General features: G+C 32.1%; 2 protein-coding genes across 2 annotated transcripts; both read right to left on the bottom strand.

Moving 5' to 3' along the window:
- Positions 1–21: 21 nt before the first annotated feature.
- Positions 22–2,172, bottom strand: LOC108197444 (large ribosomal subunit protein eL14). The gene is made up of 5 exons (XM_017365066.2): positions 2,033–2,172; positions 1,826–1,927; positions 540–669; positions 347–459; positions 22–257 (listed from the first exon to the last, which is right to left on the bottom strand). The coding sequence occupies exons 1-5, from the start codon at positions 2,033–2,035 to the stop codon at positions 201–203; spliced, it is 405 nt and encodes a 134-aa protein (XP_017220555.1). The 5' UTR covers positions 2,036–2,172; the 3' UTR covers positions 22–200.
- Positions 2,173–4,336: 2,164 nt separating this feature from the next.
- On the bottom strand, positions 4,337–8,602 carry LOC108197300 (kinesin-like protein KIN-10A). Its single transcript, XM_017364879.2, has 5 exons — positions 7,799–8,602; positions 6,486–6,641; positions 6,257–6,364; positions 5,933–6,043; positions 4,337–5,799 (listed from the first exon to the last, which is right to left on the bottom strand). The coding sequence occupies exons 1-5, from the start codon at positions 8,462–8,464 to the stop codon at positions 4,510–4,512; spliced, it is 2,331 nt and encodes a 776-aa protein (XP_017220368.1). The 5' UTR covers positions 8,465–8,602; the 3' UTR covers positions 4,337–4,509.
- Between the last annotated feature and the right edge of the window lie 8,423 nt (positions 8,603–17,025).

Here is a 17,025-nt window from a genome sequence, read left to right as displayed (position 1 = left end):
TGCTAACAGGAAACAAAAATGTATAGTCTGTAAAAGCATAATTTCATTAGACATCAATTCAAAAATGTACACCAGCCAAGAACCAACAGGGAAAGAAAGACTTGGCCAGCCCAAATCCTCTCAGCCCTAAAGGAAACGTAACACAACTGGGCAATAACAAAAGCAGCACCAAATTACTGAATAGTATTTGAAGCAATGCTTTATGCCTTGGCTGCCTTCTTCAGCTTTGCAAGCTCTTCCCTGACTAAACTAGCTTTCTGCAAATTAACAATTAAATTAAATGTATAAATTTTTTTAATATTGCAAAATACAAGTCTAGTGATGTTTTTATTGTTGCAGGACAAACCTTGATCTTTGCCAACATAAGCTTGAACCTATCAAAGTCTGTGAGAGCCTCTCTTCTTTTCTTAACAATCAGCTTTCTTCCCCAAGAGCTGTTCTCCCACTTGTTCTTAACATCTGCATTTCCAGGAAAAAAAAATCAGTTTACTCTTAGCAAAACAAACAAGTACTCGGAAGTAAATTTAAAATTATTTTACCAGCAGCCTCCATCGCCTTGATCAGCTCCTTCTTCTTTGGGGTCCTTTTGATGTCAATAGTGATATCTGTCAGTGTGAGCCTCTTAAAGTTTATTTGACTTCTAACCATTTCAGGGGAATCAACAAGAGCCTGCATAAGTAGAACAATTTTCTTTATAATGCTACCAGACTTTATAATAAAATCATAAAACCAAGTCGAAGACTCGAAGCACAAAGCCAATAAGGAGCTGATTTGTTATTTTGTGTTAAAATTTTATGCATAATATTTTTATAAGGCTTAAAACTGTGCACTTTTTACTCAAAGTGCCATTGACCCACGAGAACAAGTATTAAAAGTAGGGACCTGTAAACCTATTTCCAGAGGTGTCTAATAGTAAACCATAATCACCTACGGAAATCTATGGTAAATTAGTTCTACCAATATACAGAGAATTGAGGCATAAACATAATATAATGTGAAAAAACTTATATAACAAGTCAGAAATCTCGTGTGGAAATGCCGCTCATCGCATGAAAACATGCTGCGTATGCAAAAAGATATCATCATTCAAGTCATGGACAGAAAAAGCGCCCAAGCACCAACACAACAGTTTACTCCGAAACATACATGATATAAGCTTTCAGGTCTTGAAATCAAACCATATTCAGTTTAATTTTCCTCTAACCCGAATAACCAGAAAGACTTAATCACCCAATAAACTAAAACATTCATCAGTGCAAAAAATATATATTATACCTCAAGTCCCAAGAACATTAATATAAACCAAGAAGACGATACATATTCATATTCAGAAGACAAGGTATAAAAGAGGTTCAAAATCCAGCAAATAATCAGCCATTTTGTATCCACATGTTAAATGTTTAAACCCTAATTTTTAAGCACTTGACAAAAAACACCTTCGTGAACAAACATTTTCAAATTTAAACCATTTCTTTTGCTAGAAATTTCATCTCATACAACCACAACATTTCTCGAGAACAAGCATATTCGAGTTTCAAACCAATTTTTTTATTACCAGAAATTCAATCCAATTCCATCCAATACAACTGCAACATTTCCCCAAACCCACATTCAATAAATCTCTTGTGAACAACAAAAGCCAAAGAACAACACTTACAAAAATATCACACAAAACAACTTCAACTATAAGTATTCAATAAAATCTACCAACAAAACAATCAAAATTTTCTAAATTTAAAGATAAAACCAGAAATGACATAAAAATGGAAATAAACAACAAATAAAATTTTAAAAAAAAGATGTAAAATGAGAAACAGAGACATACGCGATTCTGATCGATGACATCGACGATGACGACGAGCTTGCCGTAGTCTTTGCCGTAGTTGACGAGTGCGACTCTCCCGATCTCAACGTAACGCTTGAAAGGCTACAGTTATACATACACATATACATACAAAATCAGTATTAAATCAATTTTCGAGATTCGAGTTGAGGAAATGCGGAAATGAATCAGTTGAGAATTGCAGGTTACCATGGTTGCTCTGTGCAGGTGAAGCTGTTCTTCTAGGGTTTGCAGGGAGGCGGAGATGTGCTAGGGTTTTATGGTGGATTTATAGCGTTTGTTATATTTGGGCTTTTGTTATTATGGGCCGGGTTTCGACTGGTGAAGCCTGTTCCTTGCATCCGGTGTATTTTCTTCTTTTTAATTATTTTTATTACAAGCAACGTCCCTTTTAATTTTATTTTTGGACAAATGAGAAAGAAAATTGGCAAGTGTAAATTCATAAACTATATACAGTCAGTCTTTAGCTTTGCTGAAGAGCAGTTTTTAGATGAAAAGCTGCTTTTAGAAAAAACAGGTTTTTTGGAAAAAGTTGTTTTCAATTTTTGCATTTTGTTACAAATTTCAATATTAAACCTCACCAAAAAAATTATTATTTTTATATTACAACTCAATATAAGTAATATCAAAAAAAATTATCAAATAGTTATCTGATTTATACAACGGCACTTTTCTTACCAGCATTTTTTTGACTGCACAGAAATTTTTAACACTACTCCCAGACAAACATATTCTAATTGGGTCATAACCTGCATTCTATCTTCTCAAGCATGTTGTACACACACATACTCCATCTGTGCACCTTACAGTATAAACTCCAACAAATTTTGGCTGCTTGCAAAAAATTCCTATGGATCAGGAGATATTTTTAATATGTTTTATAAATAATTACATTACATAAATAAAGTATAACACTAGAGTAAGAAAAATGTTCATGATTACCATATCTCTGAAACCATTAAATACTGAAGCCAAATATAGGCAAGCAGGAACAATTTGTGTATCCTAAACATATGCTCAGCTCCTGGTTGATTGCCTTGCATCCAAAAAAAGAGCCATTACAACATCATTGCCAAATATCTAAAACAAAACAAGAAGAGAATCATCTGCTTGGACTATCATATTTTCGGATAAAATCATCATCTTTTACCACATGACCATATACCATTGACTCCTAGATATGTTACAATGATGGTTCATTTGTCTCCTCCCAAAATTTTCTGAGGATCTATCATGATTTACTATACATTGGATTCTCGGTTTAACACCTGAAGATGATGCATCTTGTGTAATCTAATTTTGTAACAAAAGTTCTCGAAAAATTTCATCAATATGAAGGGTATATTCAAAGGCTTCAAATACTTCTCGCAAATATTTGGTATGTAGAAGCTTGTCTAATCATTTCATATATTTGTCTTATAACTGCTAGTAAATTCTTAGTTCTTCTACGATAACGTGGTGGCGATGATCTTTTAAATGAATGATGCAGAGAGTAGTGAGAAAGAAGAGGAAATGCAGATTGGTTTGCCCACGGACGTGAAGCATGTAGCACACATTGGAAATGATGGCTCATCATCTTCAAATACTCCTAGCTGGGTATGCCCTTCACAAACATTTATATTGAAACTCGAATAACACATTTAATCCTGATTTAAAATCTGAGAATCATGCAGATGAATGATTTTCATAGTGCTTCAACAAATTCATCTGCAGCCCGGGGTAATGGTAAAGCTAAATCAGCCTCCACCAGAGGAGGTATCATCTTTTTCGTATGTTAACTGAACAAATTCTACCCCTCATGTTTTCGACTAAACTTAACTGCAATTATTGATAGAGGGCACGGGGACAAGGCCTTTAGATAAAAATCTCTTAGGCCATTTTATATATTTTGTCGTAAATTTGAAATGTCAGGGCATGCCTAATATATCCTTGTCGTTGCATTCTACAAGGAACTAGAGACCTTCAGAATAATTCAGTTGGATCTCCAAGCCGAGGCAAAATGAAGCAATCTGGGTCTAGTTCACCATCCAGCATTCATAAGCCCAGGCGTCAAAAGAACTCGAGTATGGAATCTCCTGGCAGAAAACAAAATTCAAAGGACACAAATGGATCTACAAGAAGAAGAAAGAAAAAAGCCGCGTCAACAGGTGAAGGATCCTCACGACCTAGGAAAGTTACAGAGCTCCATACTACATTTGACATATCTCGAAAATGAAGAAGACTGAAGAGATATTGAGAACATGCACTGAATGGTTTGTAAATTATTGAAAGTTAGAAATCTATTTCATGCTTCAAAAATCCTCAATCAACTTTGCGTTGGATAGATTATTAATCTCATCTTTTGTTTGTATCCCAGTCATTTTCATAATTCACATAGTTTCCCTTCCCTTCTTTAAGAGAACCTGAATAACAACAAAATTGCCTGATCAAAATGGTAGTAAGACTTGCAAGGAAAAACAAATAACATTTCTCGAGAACACATAGAGAAAGAACCAACCAAATTGTTTTTCGTACATATAATAATGTTACCACAGATATCACAATTTGTAGTTTTGCAATGCATAGAACTTACTAAACTTTCTCTACAAACTTAATAGGAAAATCATCATATTTTCCTTACTAGACTTGCAAACAGAATTAATAAATTTGTTTTACCACCCCCGAACTCACAATGGTGTGACTAATGGGTTGCAGTTCTCCTTGTCTAGAAAATTCTCTTCAGTAATCTTCTCTGTTGCATTCTGCTTCTTTCCAGATGCCACCAGATCGGCAGAGAATAGGTTAACTGCAGGAACGTTTGCAACTTTCTTTACTGGAGATGATGATGGAGAGTTGGCACCACTGTTTTTGGTAGGATATGGAGTACTGCTGTGCTGATACAGCTCTCTATAATTGCCACAAAGTGTGAATATGTTCTGTATTCTCTCTAGCCTTGAAGATTTGTCCAAGCCGTCAAATGGAATTACAGATTCATCATGATCCTCTTCTTTCACCAAATCCCTGATGCTCAAAGGTGTTCTTGCAGGACGGACAATCTTTTCTTCAATCACCTCTTTCTTAACTTCATCATCAACAGGTTTTTCTTTGTCATCCTCATCTTCTTCATCCTCCTCGTAGACAGTGCTCAGAAATGGTTTCTTGGAGAAGTTAAGTGCATGTGAATCTTGATCATCTTCTTCACTGTAATCTTTTACATGTGGATAACCCAAGATGGTCTGGATACAACTATTGTCTGCTTTCTGAAGCACCCCATCTCGTTTTCCCATGTCTAGATCCATTGATTTATCCAAATCCATTGATTTCTCCATCCCAGGATCTTCATCAGCATACATTGACAACAATTTTTTTGCAAAGTTGCTTCCATCAGTATCTGTTGATGACCTGCTTCTGTCCCTCGGATTGTCCAACTGTGACTCAAACGCCTTCAAACGCTGTCTCAATAGTTCAAGTTCCTCGTGCTGTTGCGAAATCCTTTCTTCCATTTTCCTTCTTTCCATCTCAACTAATGCCTCAGCCATTTTCTGGCATTCTTGCATCTTCTTATCCAATTCAGACTTGAGCATCTGAGTCCGCTCATTAACCTTCATGTTGATTTCCTCTTCATTTATTCCTGATTTCTTGTCTCCAACAACAGCAAGTTTAGACCTCAGGGCAGAAATCTCTTCTTCTTTCTTCATAAGCTCTTTCTGGGCTTCATTCCGCTCTCGCTCTCTCTGCTTGTTTTCCATTTGTAGCTTGTATATAAACTCGTCCATAGCTGCAATCCTCGATCCCAAAATAACCGCTGATGAAGAATCTTCAGCTAGTTTTTCCTTGATTGGCGTATGAGGGCCCCTTATAATGCATTTGGCTTTAGCACCATATTCCAGAGTGGATATGGTCTTATGCATATCTTTGGGATCTGGACTTGCGCACAATATCATAAGAATTTTCGACTTGTCATCCTCAAACGAATCCTAATAAAAAAGTAAGAAATGGATTAGACATAAAAATGGAGATAAAAAAGAAATGGGACGTAAAAATGGAGATACAAAAGAAATGCTTGATGTAGTGTTGTAACTGAAACATTGTATTGACCAAATATACTACCTGGAGAAGCATCGTCAGCTTGCTATCCCTAAATGGGACGTGTGAATCACCATTAGCAATGGACTCAACGACTCGCTTCAAGGCTATATTTCCCTGGTTAATTTTGGCAGTCTGTATTTGCAAAGGAAGTAACAATTAGATCAATTATAACTGGATATCATTTGCTAATCCATACTAAATACTGAATAAATGTGACCAGGGAAATTAGATTAGTATTGGCAGTCTGTATTTGCAAAGGAAGCAACAATTAGATCAATTATAACCAGATATCATTTGCTAACCCATACTAAATACTGAATAAATGTGACCAGGAAAAGATTTTACCTGCATCTTCGCTTCCATTCCAGTCTGACCAGCCTGTTCAATATTTTCAGAACCAGCCATGTCGACAAGCATAAGACGGCCTCCCACTGTAGGAACATCTAGAATGATCTGACAAAAGGATGTAGGAGTAAGCATCATGTTAAAAAATAAAAACTCTAAAACTATGACAATGTTAATCAATGGCGATCAACGTATATATGATGATTAGAGAAAATACTGAGGTCCCAACCATGCAATGGCTCCGAGAGCTTCTTTCATTACAGAGGGTGCTTTTAATTATCCGGCGCTTCTCTACTTTCTGAATTTCCTTTGATATCTTTCCAGCTTCATTTCCAGATATGAAAGTTGCATTTTTTGCTTTCTTACCCATCACTTCCAGTTTCACCTGCACGTATAAAGTTTTGTACACAACATAAATTGAAAATTCATGCTTCCCCAAATACAAAGTGAACATGCAATATGATGCCACAAATCGAGAACCAAAGCAGTCAAGCATTACCCACATTTAAGTTCAGTGAACAACAGTATAATAAGTAAACTAAAGCCCCAAAACTCTGTCTCTGAAATTGCAACAGATAATCTTTATGACAACTTAGCAGGAGGTTTATCAAGCTTAAAAGAACATGATCAGCTAGAAGCTAAAATTCATAAGATAAAAGTTAATATTAAATCACTCAACACTTTTGTAACTCAACAATCAATATATCCCACTTACTGAGATCACTCACAAATAAAACAAGTAAACTGAAGCCCGGGTCAAAATTGCAAGGTTGCCACACAAAATCTTCAACATAGATCAAGCTTGAAAGAAAGAAAATGATCCACTAGAATTCACAATTTATAACATAAAATGAACATCAAATCAAGTAACCCTTTTGTAACTCAGTGACTGATATATCTCACGTACTAAGATCAATTAGAAATACCAAACAAAGATGACAAGTTGACAGTTAGATAGCATGATACATTCGTCGAGAACAAGAAGGTCAATGTGAACATCATATAGTACAAGTCGCAGTTGGAAAAAAGGAAATGAGCATCAGACCAAGTAATTCTAAGTATGTAGCTCAACAACTTTAAACATCCACAAGCTGGGACCATAATCACAAACACCAAACAAACAAAGATGGAAAGTTCAAAATAAAAACACATTCCAATACGAGCATAATAGAACATTGTCCACTATAAATCACAGTAAAAAATACAAAAAAGTAACATCAGAACAAGTGGTTGAAGCTTGTATGTATTTCAACAACTAAAGACTTCCACTTGCTGAGATCAAGCGCAACTAACAATCAAGCAAAGACAAAAAATTTCAACTAACAATCATCATACATTACCGACGCTAGTAAAGAAACTGTGAGCATAGAAAAGCATCATACACTATAACTCGCATATGAATAATGCAAAATGAACAATAAATCAGGTGCTTTTTTACAGGCACGTACATTTAAAATTTGCTAAAAGACCAAATCAATATAATAAGAAGCATACAAATTCCATACTAAACTAATAAATCAAAAGAAAAAAAAAACTGTGCACCTTAGAAGCATTGTTTTTCGACCAGCCTATAGAAAACCCTCCACCGCCACCTCCATTAGTCGACAACAAATCATAAATCTCTTCATTATAGATCTCCAAAACTGTAACTTGCACAAAAGTCCCAAACCCAACTTTCTCCTCATCATTCTCCTCATCCCCAGCACCACCCAAAATATCCCTCAAAGCCTTATAAACAATCCCCTGCTGCTTCACACTCCCAAACATGGTATGACTCTTCCCCGAACCCGTAGGCCCATACATCATAACAGTACACTTATCCCCCAATTTCACCCCATTAATCCTAGACTTGACAAATTTTTTATAAAACACATCAAGATCTTCCTCCTCAGATAAAGAAACCCCATCAAGGGTAAAATCCCGGTATCCAATATCAGTTCGAACCCGAACAGAATGGCTTTCGGAACCAATCACCAATGCTGAATTGGGTTTTTCTTTCTGATCTGGGTGATCCCTAATTCTCCCAATTACCTCAACTGGGTGATCAATTGGGGGGGTTTCTTTGGGGTTTTGTGGGGGCTTTGTTTGGTTGAAATTCAATCTGTGCTTGGAATTGGGGGTTTTCGAGTGAGAATGAACATGGGTCTGATTTGATTTTGATGAGCCTGTTAATGTTGAGATTATGTGAGATTTGGGTGTGGGTGCCATTAGATTGTCTGTGTACACACAACAAACCCTAAAGATTCGAGTTTTAATCAAGAATTGAATGAATATGAAGAATGCTGTGAGATTTAAGAAGCTGGGGGGGAGAGAGAGAGAGAGAGAGAGAGAGAGAGACTTAAAATTGAAAAGGAAATGAATATTTCGAAAGGGTTTTAAATTAGTCAAATGAGGGAAGAAAAAATAGCCGTTATGTGAGGTTGTAACGTCTATTAATTTCATTGTGTGTAGGCCGTGAGCTATGGACTCTAGCGCGGATCGATTTGTGCAACGGTTTTGTGATTTTGAGGCCCAATAAGTGATGTTTATTTAAGTTTAAAATGATTATTATGTTCATGCTTTTTTCCTTTTAAAATATGTTTTTTTTATCTAAATGTAAAGTGGGTTTTTTTATATTTAACTAGCGTTTTACCCGTGCTACGCACCGAATGGTTATATTTATAAAATAAAAATAAATTTGTATATTTATAAATTCAAGTATATATTATTTTATCATTTATATAATCTTATTACACAATATAGATATAATTTTTTTAAGAAAATAATATTATTTCTTAAATACTCTGATCAACCCGCGTATTATATGAAATGAAATAACTGTATTTTCTTTTTAATCAAATATTATATAAGGATCGACTATCGTTCAGACATCATGGAATGTCCATGCAATCCCTGCTCCCTGTTTTGCACCTAAAATCTGAATGATCTTAGTGAAATATTGAAAACTAATAAGAGAATAAAATATGTACACATAAAATTATATTATTGTCAACAATTATATAATATTTATGTATGAATTCTTTCTATAGTATATATGAGGATTGGGTAGGCAGTTAGAGAATATTGACGGGTGGAGGGCGAGTAATTTTAGGGCCAATTTTTTTTTCAATTTCCCTTATTAAATAAAGTAATGTCAGATTAAGGTTGATCGGGTCGAGTGGATGCATCCCCTGATATCGGTCATTATTATTATTATTATTATTATTATTATTATTATTATTATTATTATTATTATTATTATTATTTTTATTATTATCATTATTATTATTATTATTGTTATTATTATTATATACAATTTAATTAATTTGTACGCACAAAATTCATTTATATCCGCACGATTAGTCTTTGTAGCCATATTTTAGAAAACTTGTATGCACTTAACTTATTTATGAAGTAATATAAATTATTAAATTTAATGAAGAATGCCGTAAAAGTGTAAATTTGTAACAAATTCACTTATGTAAATAAGATTTTATGAATTTAAAAAAGATAAATATATTTTATTTTTATTTCTATCGTAATCACTGACATAATGAAAATTTTGTCCTAGTAAATTATAAAGCCTTTGTGAGATTTCTATATTGATCATTCTGGATGCTAACTTGTGTTTATTTTATATTATTTCTCTCATTATAATTATAAATTTACACTTATAAAAACGATGTTATCACTCGTTACTATTATATTATATAATTTAATTAATTTGTACGCATATTCATTTAACTTTCATAATTGTCTTTGTAGCCATATTTCAGACAATTTGTATGCAATTAATTTATTTATGAAATAATATTAATTATTAAATTCAATCGAGCATGTCGTAAAAGTGTAAATCTGTAAAAAGTCACTTATGTCAATAAAATTTTATGGATTTAATGAAAATTTTGTCTTAGTAAATTATAAAATCACTATGAGATTTAGAAAACTGGTCGTTCTGGATGCTAACTTGTGTTTATTTTATTATTATTTCTCATCTTATAATTATATATTTATAGTTATGAAAATGATGTTTATATATATTAGCTGAGTGTGAATTTAATTTTATAAGATAAAAATATTTAATTTATATCATATAATACTCGAAAGACCACGCACGTCATATAGTACATGTTAATATTTTAACCACCGCAATAGTAGGAATGTTTTTTTTTGCCATCAGGTAAATAAAAAGCTCGTTCTAATACGTAGGGTGCGGAGAGTCGTATAATTTTAAAGATTTATCAAATTGATCTAAAAATATAAATATTGATTAGTCATATAAAAAATTTCCGGATGGACTCTTATTTATTCTAAAATTATCTAAATTAACGAATGAATATCATTGGCCTAAAATAAAGAATGATATTTGATTGGTAGTTAATTAATTCCTCTTTTTTGATTGGTTAGCATCCTAAAATAATTTTTTTTCTTAACTTAAATTGAATAACTTAAATTAAATCTCAAATTCTATTATTATTTAATTAGATGATTTTTAATTAGACAATGAAAATGAGTCTAATTAGTTGAGTTATAATCAGATAATGAAAAGGAGTTGATTAATTAGTCTAATTAGTTGAGTTATAATCAGACAATGAAAATGAGTCTAATTAGTTGGTTTAATATTTTGGATAAAATTTAATAGAAGAAAAGTTGGATAATAAGTATTATTAGTGCTAAAATAATTCTTTTTTTTTTATTGGTTAACTACATAAGGTGGTTGAAGGAAAGTTGAAGAATGAATATAATTGGTCTAAAATTTAGGAATGACTTCTGATTGGTCCTAAAATAATTTCTATTTTCTGATTGGTTAACTGCATACAATGGTAAAAGGAAAGTTAGAGAATGAATATGATTGGTCTAAAATTTAGGAAAGACTTCTCATTGGCCCTAAAATAATTCTTTTTTTTCTGATTGGTTAACTGCATATCGTGGTAGAAGGAAAGTTGGAGAATGAATATGATTAGTCTAAAATTTAGGAATGATCTCTGATTGGTCCTAAAATAATTCCTCTTTTCTGATTGGTCCTAAAATAATTCCTCTTTTCTGATTGGTTAACTGCATACTGTGGTAGACTCAGGTATTATAATAAAGGATGAATGAAAAAACTAATTTATTTATGATGTTAAAGCTGTCTGCAGACCGGTGTTTGAATACAAATTGTTATCTTGCATTCTAAGCTAACAATAATTACCTAAATTTTATCTATTGCAAAATTAGAAATATAGCCAAAGAAAAGTATTTGTATAAATTAATTTTTGATTAATTTGAGTGCTACAATACTAGAAATAAACTTTAAGCTCTAAATTTTCTTGATATAAGTATATACAAACTCAGTATACTCTTGACATACTCGTATGATAACATCTTTGTTCACGTGATCATCCCTAAATTTTCCTCGAATATATTTAAGCAAGGTAAATATTATAATTAAAAGTATAATAAACTAGATACATTAAATTATGTATAGGTTAAGTTAGTTCTCAGATACATTCAGTTGTATTCATACTAAGTTAGTCCATATTTTTGATGTTAATATTGCGTATAGCTTGAGAAGCTAATCTTTTATCTTGGGCTTTAAATGTGGTAATCATGCATGTCAATACAAACTATATATGTGTTTGCTTTTTTAAAATTTTATCTAGCCTAATTTTATTAAAAAATTCTTGATTATATGTTAGTATTTAAGTGGCGTAGAATGGGCTGAATATGTTACTACCAAATCATCGATTTCCACTTTCGCTTGCAGAATATATAATTTAGTATGTCTTCAAAATCCAAATCCAACAAGTTCGAGCTCTATATGTGTGTGTATCGAGAGTGCAACAAATTATAGCACGAGCTAAAGTCATAACAAAATACAATTCACAAGTTTTTGCTTTCTAAAAATTTATTTCTCTGGCTTTGCTAAGTGGTTATGAGTGTGTAGTGTGCACAAATATGTTTGTGTGTTGTTAGTTTTCAAATATTTGAATGACTTCTAACCTTGATTACTTGTCACCTTGTTCCTTGACCTTGAGGGCTTGCATGTGTGTATTAGTGTATAAAAGGTGGCTTGCTCTATATATAAACAGTAGTCTATAACTCTATATAGAACTTCACTCTAGAATAATTTGTGTTTTTTAATTAAAATAAAATTTTAGATAACTAATAAATGTGTTGGAGTAAAATAATTTTTATTGAATGTGTTAAATAATTTTTTATTTAACATGTTGGATAAGTTTTAATAGTTAAACATGTTAAAAAAACTAATTAAAAATTGACATGAAGCAATGAGAATGTTTAATTATGTGTTAATTATAATAAAATATTACATTAGAATATGTCATAAATTAAGGCAAATGAATCTAAATAGTCCACCAAACTTTAATTTTAACTTTAATAATATTATATGGTGTGAAATTTTTATTAGATTTAATTCAAAAATTAAAAACAATACAAATATTCCTAAATTGCTTTCAAAATATAGATTTGTAGTCCTTCGAAACATAAAATTAAGGTCATATTTTTGGTTTTAAGTAAAAAATATGCATGTATTAGGAAAGATATTCTATTTCCACGCATTTAAAATTAAAGTTTGCCAAAATAATTTAAGAGTCATATATTCAAAGTTAATAGTGTTTAATTTATTGGATATTGTCTGAATTATTAGAAACTAAATAATGAAATTCATTCTTGTTAAAAACAAAAGCACCAATGTATTCAGTACGGTCAAAATACTTCCGTTTGATATCCAAAAACTGCTCAACAACGGTTGGACAAGCGGGGAATGCTGGGATGAACCAAAAAGGTTGGATATAGCCGGATCTAAGCGTCGACTAAGTAAGCGTTCTATAGTAAGTAAAGAATCGTTATGAATCCGGTAGACCATCCACACGGGAGTAGTGAAGGTGAGGGCACGAGTGGGAGGAAAAAAACCCACAATCGCTTGGGGTCATCCTGCATTTTGGGAGACCAAATTTAACCGCACCTCAAGTTCTTTTTCTCGCGCCGCACCTCAAGCTCTTTTTCACCGGTCGTCAACAGTGCTCAAGTATCAAAATTTGAACATCCTGAAAATTGGTTTAAAGATGGTATTCAGATAAATATAATATTTTTTTTTATTTGAAACCTTGATACATATCCAAATTGAAGCCCTCATTTTCTTCTTATAAGGAGAGCCATTCTATTATGGCAATTCGAACGCGAAATTTATTTTTTCTGTATTTATGAAAATAGTGAAATATGAGTGTGTGACTTGTTATAATTGATCATATATCACGAACGGGTGTGTCATCTTTTAATTTGATAGAGTTGGTTCTACTTTATCGAATATTTAGTATACGCGCGCGCCCCAGATACTATACTAAATATATATATATATGAAAATAGTTGAACTATGATTCAGCTAAGCGTTGGTTAGGTAAGCATCCTGTAAAAAAATAGTCGTTATGAATCTTGTATACTATTCACACGGATGTGGTGAAGGTAGGCCCCCAATTGGGAGAAAACTCCCGCAACTCCTTGGGGTTATCTTGCACTTAGGAGAAGAAGTAAAAAAAAAATATAATGATAATTTGATTCTTATTCGGTAGTAAATAGGAGAGAAAATAAAATTTATATCTTCTTTTTTACAAAAAAATAGGAGCAAGTTGTAGAACGTTCACTTAAAAAAATGTTGTAGCGAATCGTTTATTAAGAAAAATTGATAACTTTAACACAAAAGTAGAATTGGGCGAACGGCGAGAATTTTTCTTTATTAGCTCCTATAACTGGTGCCCAATTATGTGGAATGTAGGGAACAGTTATGATTGATTCGATAGAAAAGAAGGAATAGTGTGTTTTTTTTTGGGGGATTCCCTGAAAAAATCATGGCATCTTCCGACGATTCTTTATAAAGGATATTCAGTTAAAAAGAATACTTATGCTTATCGTGCCTTTTGTATGGATATCAGAAGCCAGGGGCCATTCCCTACTGATGAAAATGTTATTCTACAGGAAATCGAACAAGAAGCTGTTGAATTGACTTATTGCTTGCATGTACCAATTGAAATAATTTAAGAAATGAGCTGAGAGAATGAATGCCTGCTCGGAAAGAACAAAAGAATACCTCTTTTTTCTACCATAACTTAACTGATGGGAGATCAACAAATTTCACTCAATATTTTATACTATTATAATTTTTTTCTGAAAGTAATACTACTTTATATTATTATTATTATTACAAAAAACAGTTAGACAATAATTAGTACTCCCAACCTACAAACTTCATGAACTTTGGTGACTTGGCGTGTTCGAACCGTTACAACTTGATTTAGTGGGTGTTTGGCAACACTGATTATAAGTGCTTCCGGGCTTTTTTTTAGCACTTTAAGCTACTTCTCCTTTTTAGGTAGTGTTTGACAAAAAAAAGCAGGAGTGCTTATAAGCCAGAAGCTGGAAGTTAGAAATGCTAGCTTTTTTTGGACTTTTTTTAGTAATTTGCATTTTTTTATGAAAATTTTAAAATTTTAATATGTAATAAACTTTATTTATTATAGAAGTTTCTTTTATTATAATAATTTGAAATTTTTTTAATTTATAAATTTAAATTACCAAAAACACAATTGACTTGTAAATAAAAGTTACCCAAACACTTTTAATAACTTATAAGTCAAGTTCACTTATTACTTATAATCTATTTTTTATTTTAAGCAATAAGTCACTTTTTTTAAGTTGCGCCAAACGGCCCCTTAGTTCCTTATAAATGAAGCTGGCCTCTATCTTTACTGAAACCGGAAAGGACAGGTGCATATCTCTGTATCCAATATGGAGTGTTGATTTCGAAATTTTGTACTTTTATTGAGAATTATTTGTCCATTTTAATTTATTCCGAGTCTTTCATTCCCATGTATCTTTATTTAAAATTTATATATATATATATATATGTATAAAAATTAAGTTATATATTCCTTTAATATTTTGCAAAGATGAAATGAATGAATAGTAAGTTGTATCATAGTTTTCCAATTTTGTGAATGAGATTATAAAAATATATTATTTGATGAATGAATTTGAAAAATATTAATTAATTGCTTAGGGAGTGATTCAGACTCAAACTCCGGGAGTAATTATGTGAAACAGAATATATTTTCTATACACATTATTTTCACGGAAAGAACTAATATAAAATCAAAAGAGACTACGGCAATATTATTGTTACCAATATAATAAATGTTCATGACGCAGTACGTTGAAAAAATAGGAGTTGAAAACTCAAAGATGTCCATAAATAAATAAGTTTTACCGTTCGAGCTTACGGAAAAGGACATATTATCTGTCACATTTTATATTAGTGGCCCCTAAAATTGTACTAAAGGCAATTAAACGGTGGAAGGGACGACCATGCAAGTTGTAAACGTCGTCATCCTCGCAAAGAAGTCGTTGATCAATTTATTAAAATAAAAAGCTATCTGAGTGTCGGATTGGATAGTCAAATGGTGGGTTTATCCTCTGTGCCGGATACCGGGTTCGACTTTGACTCACCCCGAAAATTATTAGGATATAATACTTGAAACAAAAATGTAGAAGTTATGAATAAAAAAAATATTACTCTACATAACATATTAAAAATTATGTATTATTATAATTTTTACTGATAAAATGTCGTCGAATTGTCATGACAGGATATTTATTAATATTCGGTGACTATCAGAACCCAATTAAAATCTGATAAACATGTCTACATAATTATCAACTACCGTAATAATGCAAGTCTTTTTCAAGAAATCGTGATAGTGTATGACTGTATGCTAAGAAGGTGGAAGACAAATATTAGCGTTGCATCTATATATATACGTACAATGTGTGGGACATTCGATATTGTGGCTTTCGAATTGGCACGTAAGATGCTTACTAATATTTGCGCCTAAAATTAAACACCTATTATCGAGTGAAATAAATACAGTAGGTGTGCTATAATGTATTGTGGTTTATATAATTAGAAATTAATTATTGATTTGAATTGTCGTACGAAAGTTGCTATAATAAGGTGCAATCGACGTAAATTCCGAGTAGGTTATCCCCTCCGTTCCATTGAGTAGTATAAGTGGTATAGAGGTTAAAAAAAAAGAGTAATTTAGTGAAAACAAGTAAGAAAAGTGAGTAAAATAGTGAGACCCACATTTAATGTGTAAAATCAGTGTAGTAACCTACTAATATTTAATGTATAAAGTGGGTGCAGTGGAACTAATGGGTGTAGTTAAAATTTTTATATTATGAAAATTTATTATTTTTGATATGTATACAGTTGACGTCCAAAAAGAAAACTGTATACAATCCAATAGGACGAAGATAATATTAACGCCAATCGATTTCGGTTATTGTTGATTCCGTATGAACAATTTATTTCACGGTTATAGGTCCCTGGGATTAATTTGAAGAGAGGGGTTTCTTTTTTCCAACTGGAGATAATTAAGCGGCGTAGCTGAAACGTTTTTGTCGCATGCAGGCGGAATCCTGTGATATTTAACGGCTTTAAATAGGGGAAAAACTCGGAGAGCAGGTAAATGAGCTGGTTATCAAATTGGGTCTCTGACAATAATTTTCTAGTTACGTCAGATTTTTTATTGTGGGAGAGTTTTATAATTACTTCGTCCCACTTTTTTTATATTATTTGATTTTTTATGGTCAGATTGATTAAACTTTGATCGGTGATGAGTAATTATTTTTACATGATTTTTAAAAATTGAAAAATTCATCTTAAAGTAGAATACATATAAATCATGGTAATATATTTTTTTCCAATTATTTAAGATATATTAATTTTAGTTAAA

This window comes from Daucus carota, chromosome 8, assembly GCF_001625215.2.
Source record: "Daucus carota subsp. sativus chromosome 8, DH1 v3.0, whole genome shotgun sequence".
NCBI lineage: Eukaryota > Viridiplantae > Streptophyta > Magnoliopsida > Apiales > Apiaceae > Daucus > Daucus carota.
The sequence above is the reverse complement of the archived record's forward strand: the minus strand, read 5'-3'. Positions and strand labels throughout refer to the sequence as shown.

Excerpts from the sequence above, each read along its gene's own strand:
- LOC108197444 (XM_017365066.2), bottom strand. Across the intron at positions 670-1,825 it reads ATGTCATCGATCAGAATCGC|GCTCTTGTTGATTCCCCTGA; the intron begins GTATGTCTCTGT and ends CTACTTATGCAG. Across the intron at positions 258-346 it reads TTATGTTGGCAAAGATCAAG|AAAGCTAGTTTAGTCAGGGA; the intron begins GTTTGTCCTGCA and ends GTTAATTTGCAG.
- LOC108197300 (XM_017364879.2), bottom strand. The coding sequence starts at position 8,464 with ATGGCACCCACACCCAAATCTCACATAATCTCAACATTAACAGGCTCA. Across the intron at positions 6,642-7,798 it reads CGAAAAACAATGCTTCTAAG|GTGAAACTGGAAGTGATGGG; the intron begins GTGCACAGTTTT and ends TTATACGTGCAG. Across the intron at positions 6,365-6,485 it reads GCTCTCGGAGCCATTGCATG|ATCATTCTAGATGTTCCTAC; the intron begins GTTGGGACCTCA and ends TCCTTTTGTCAG.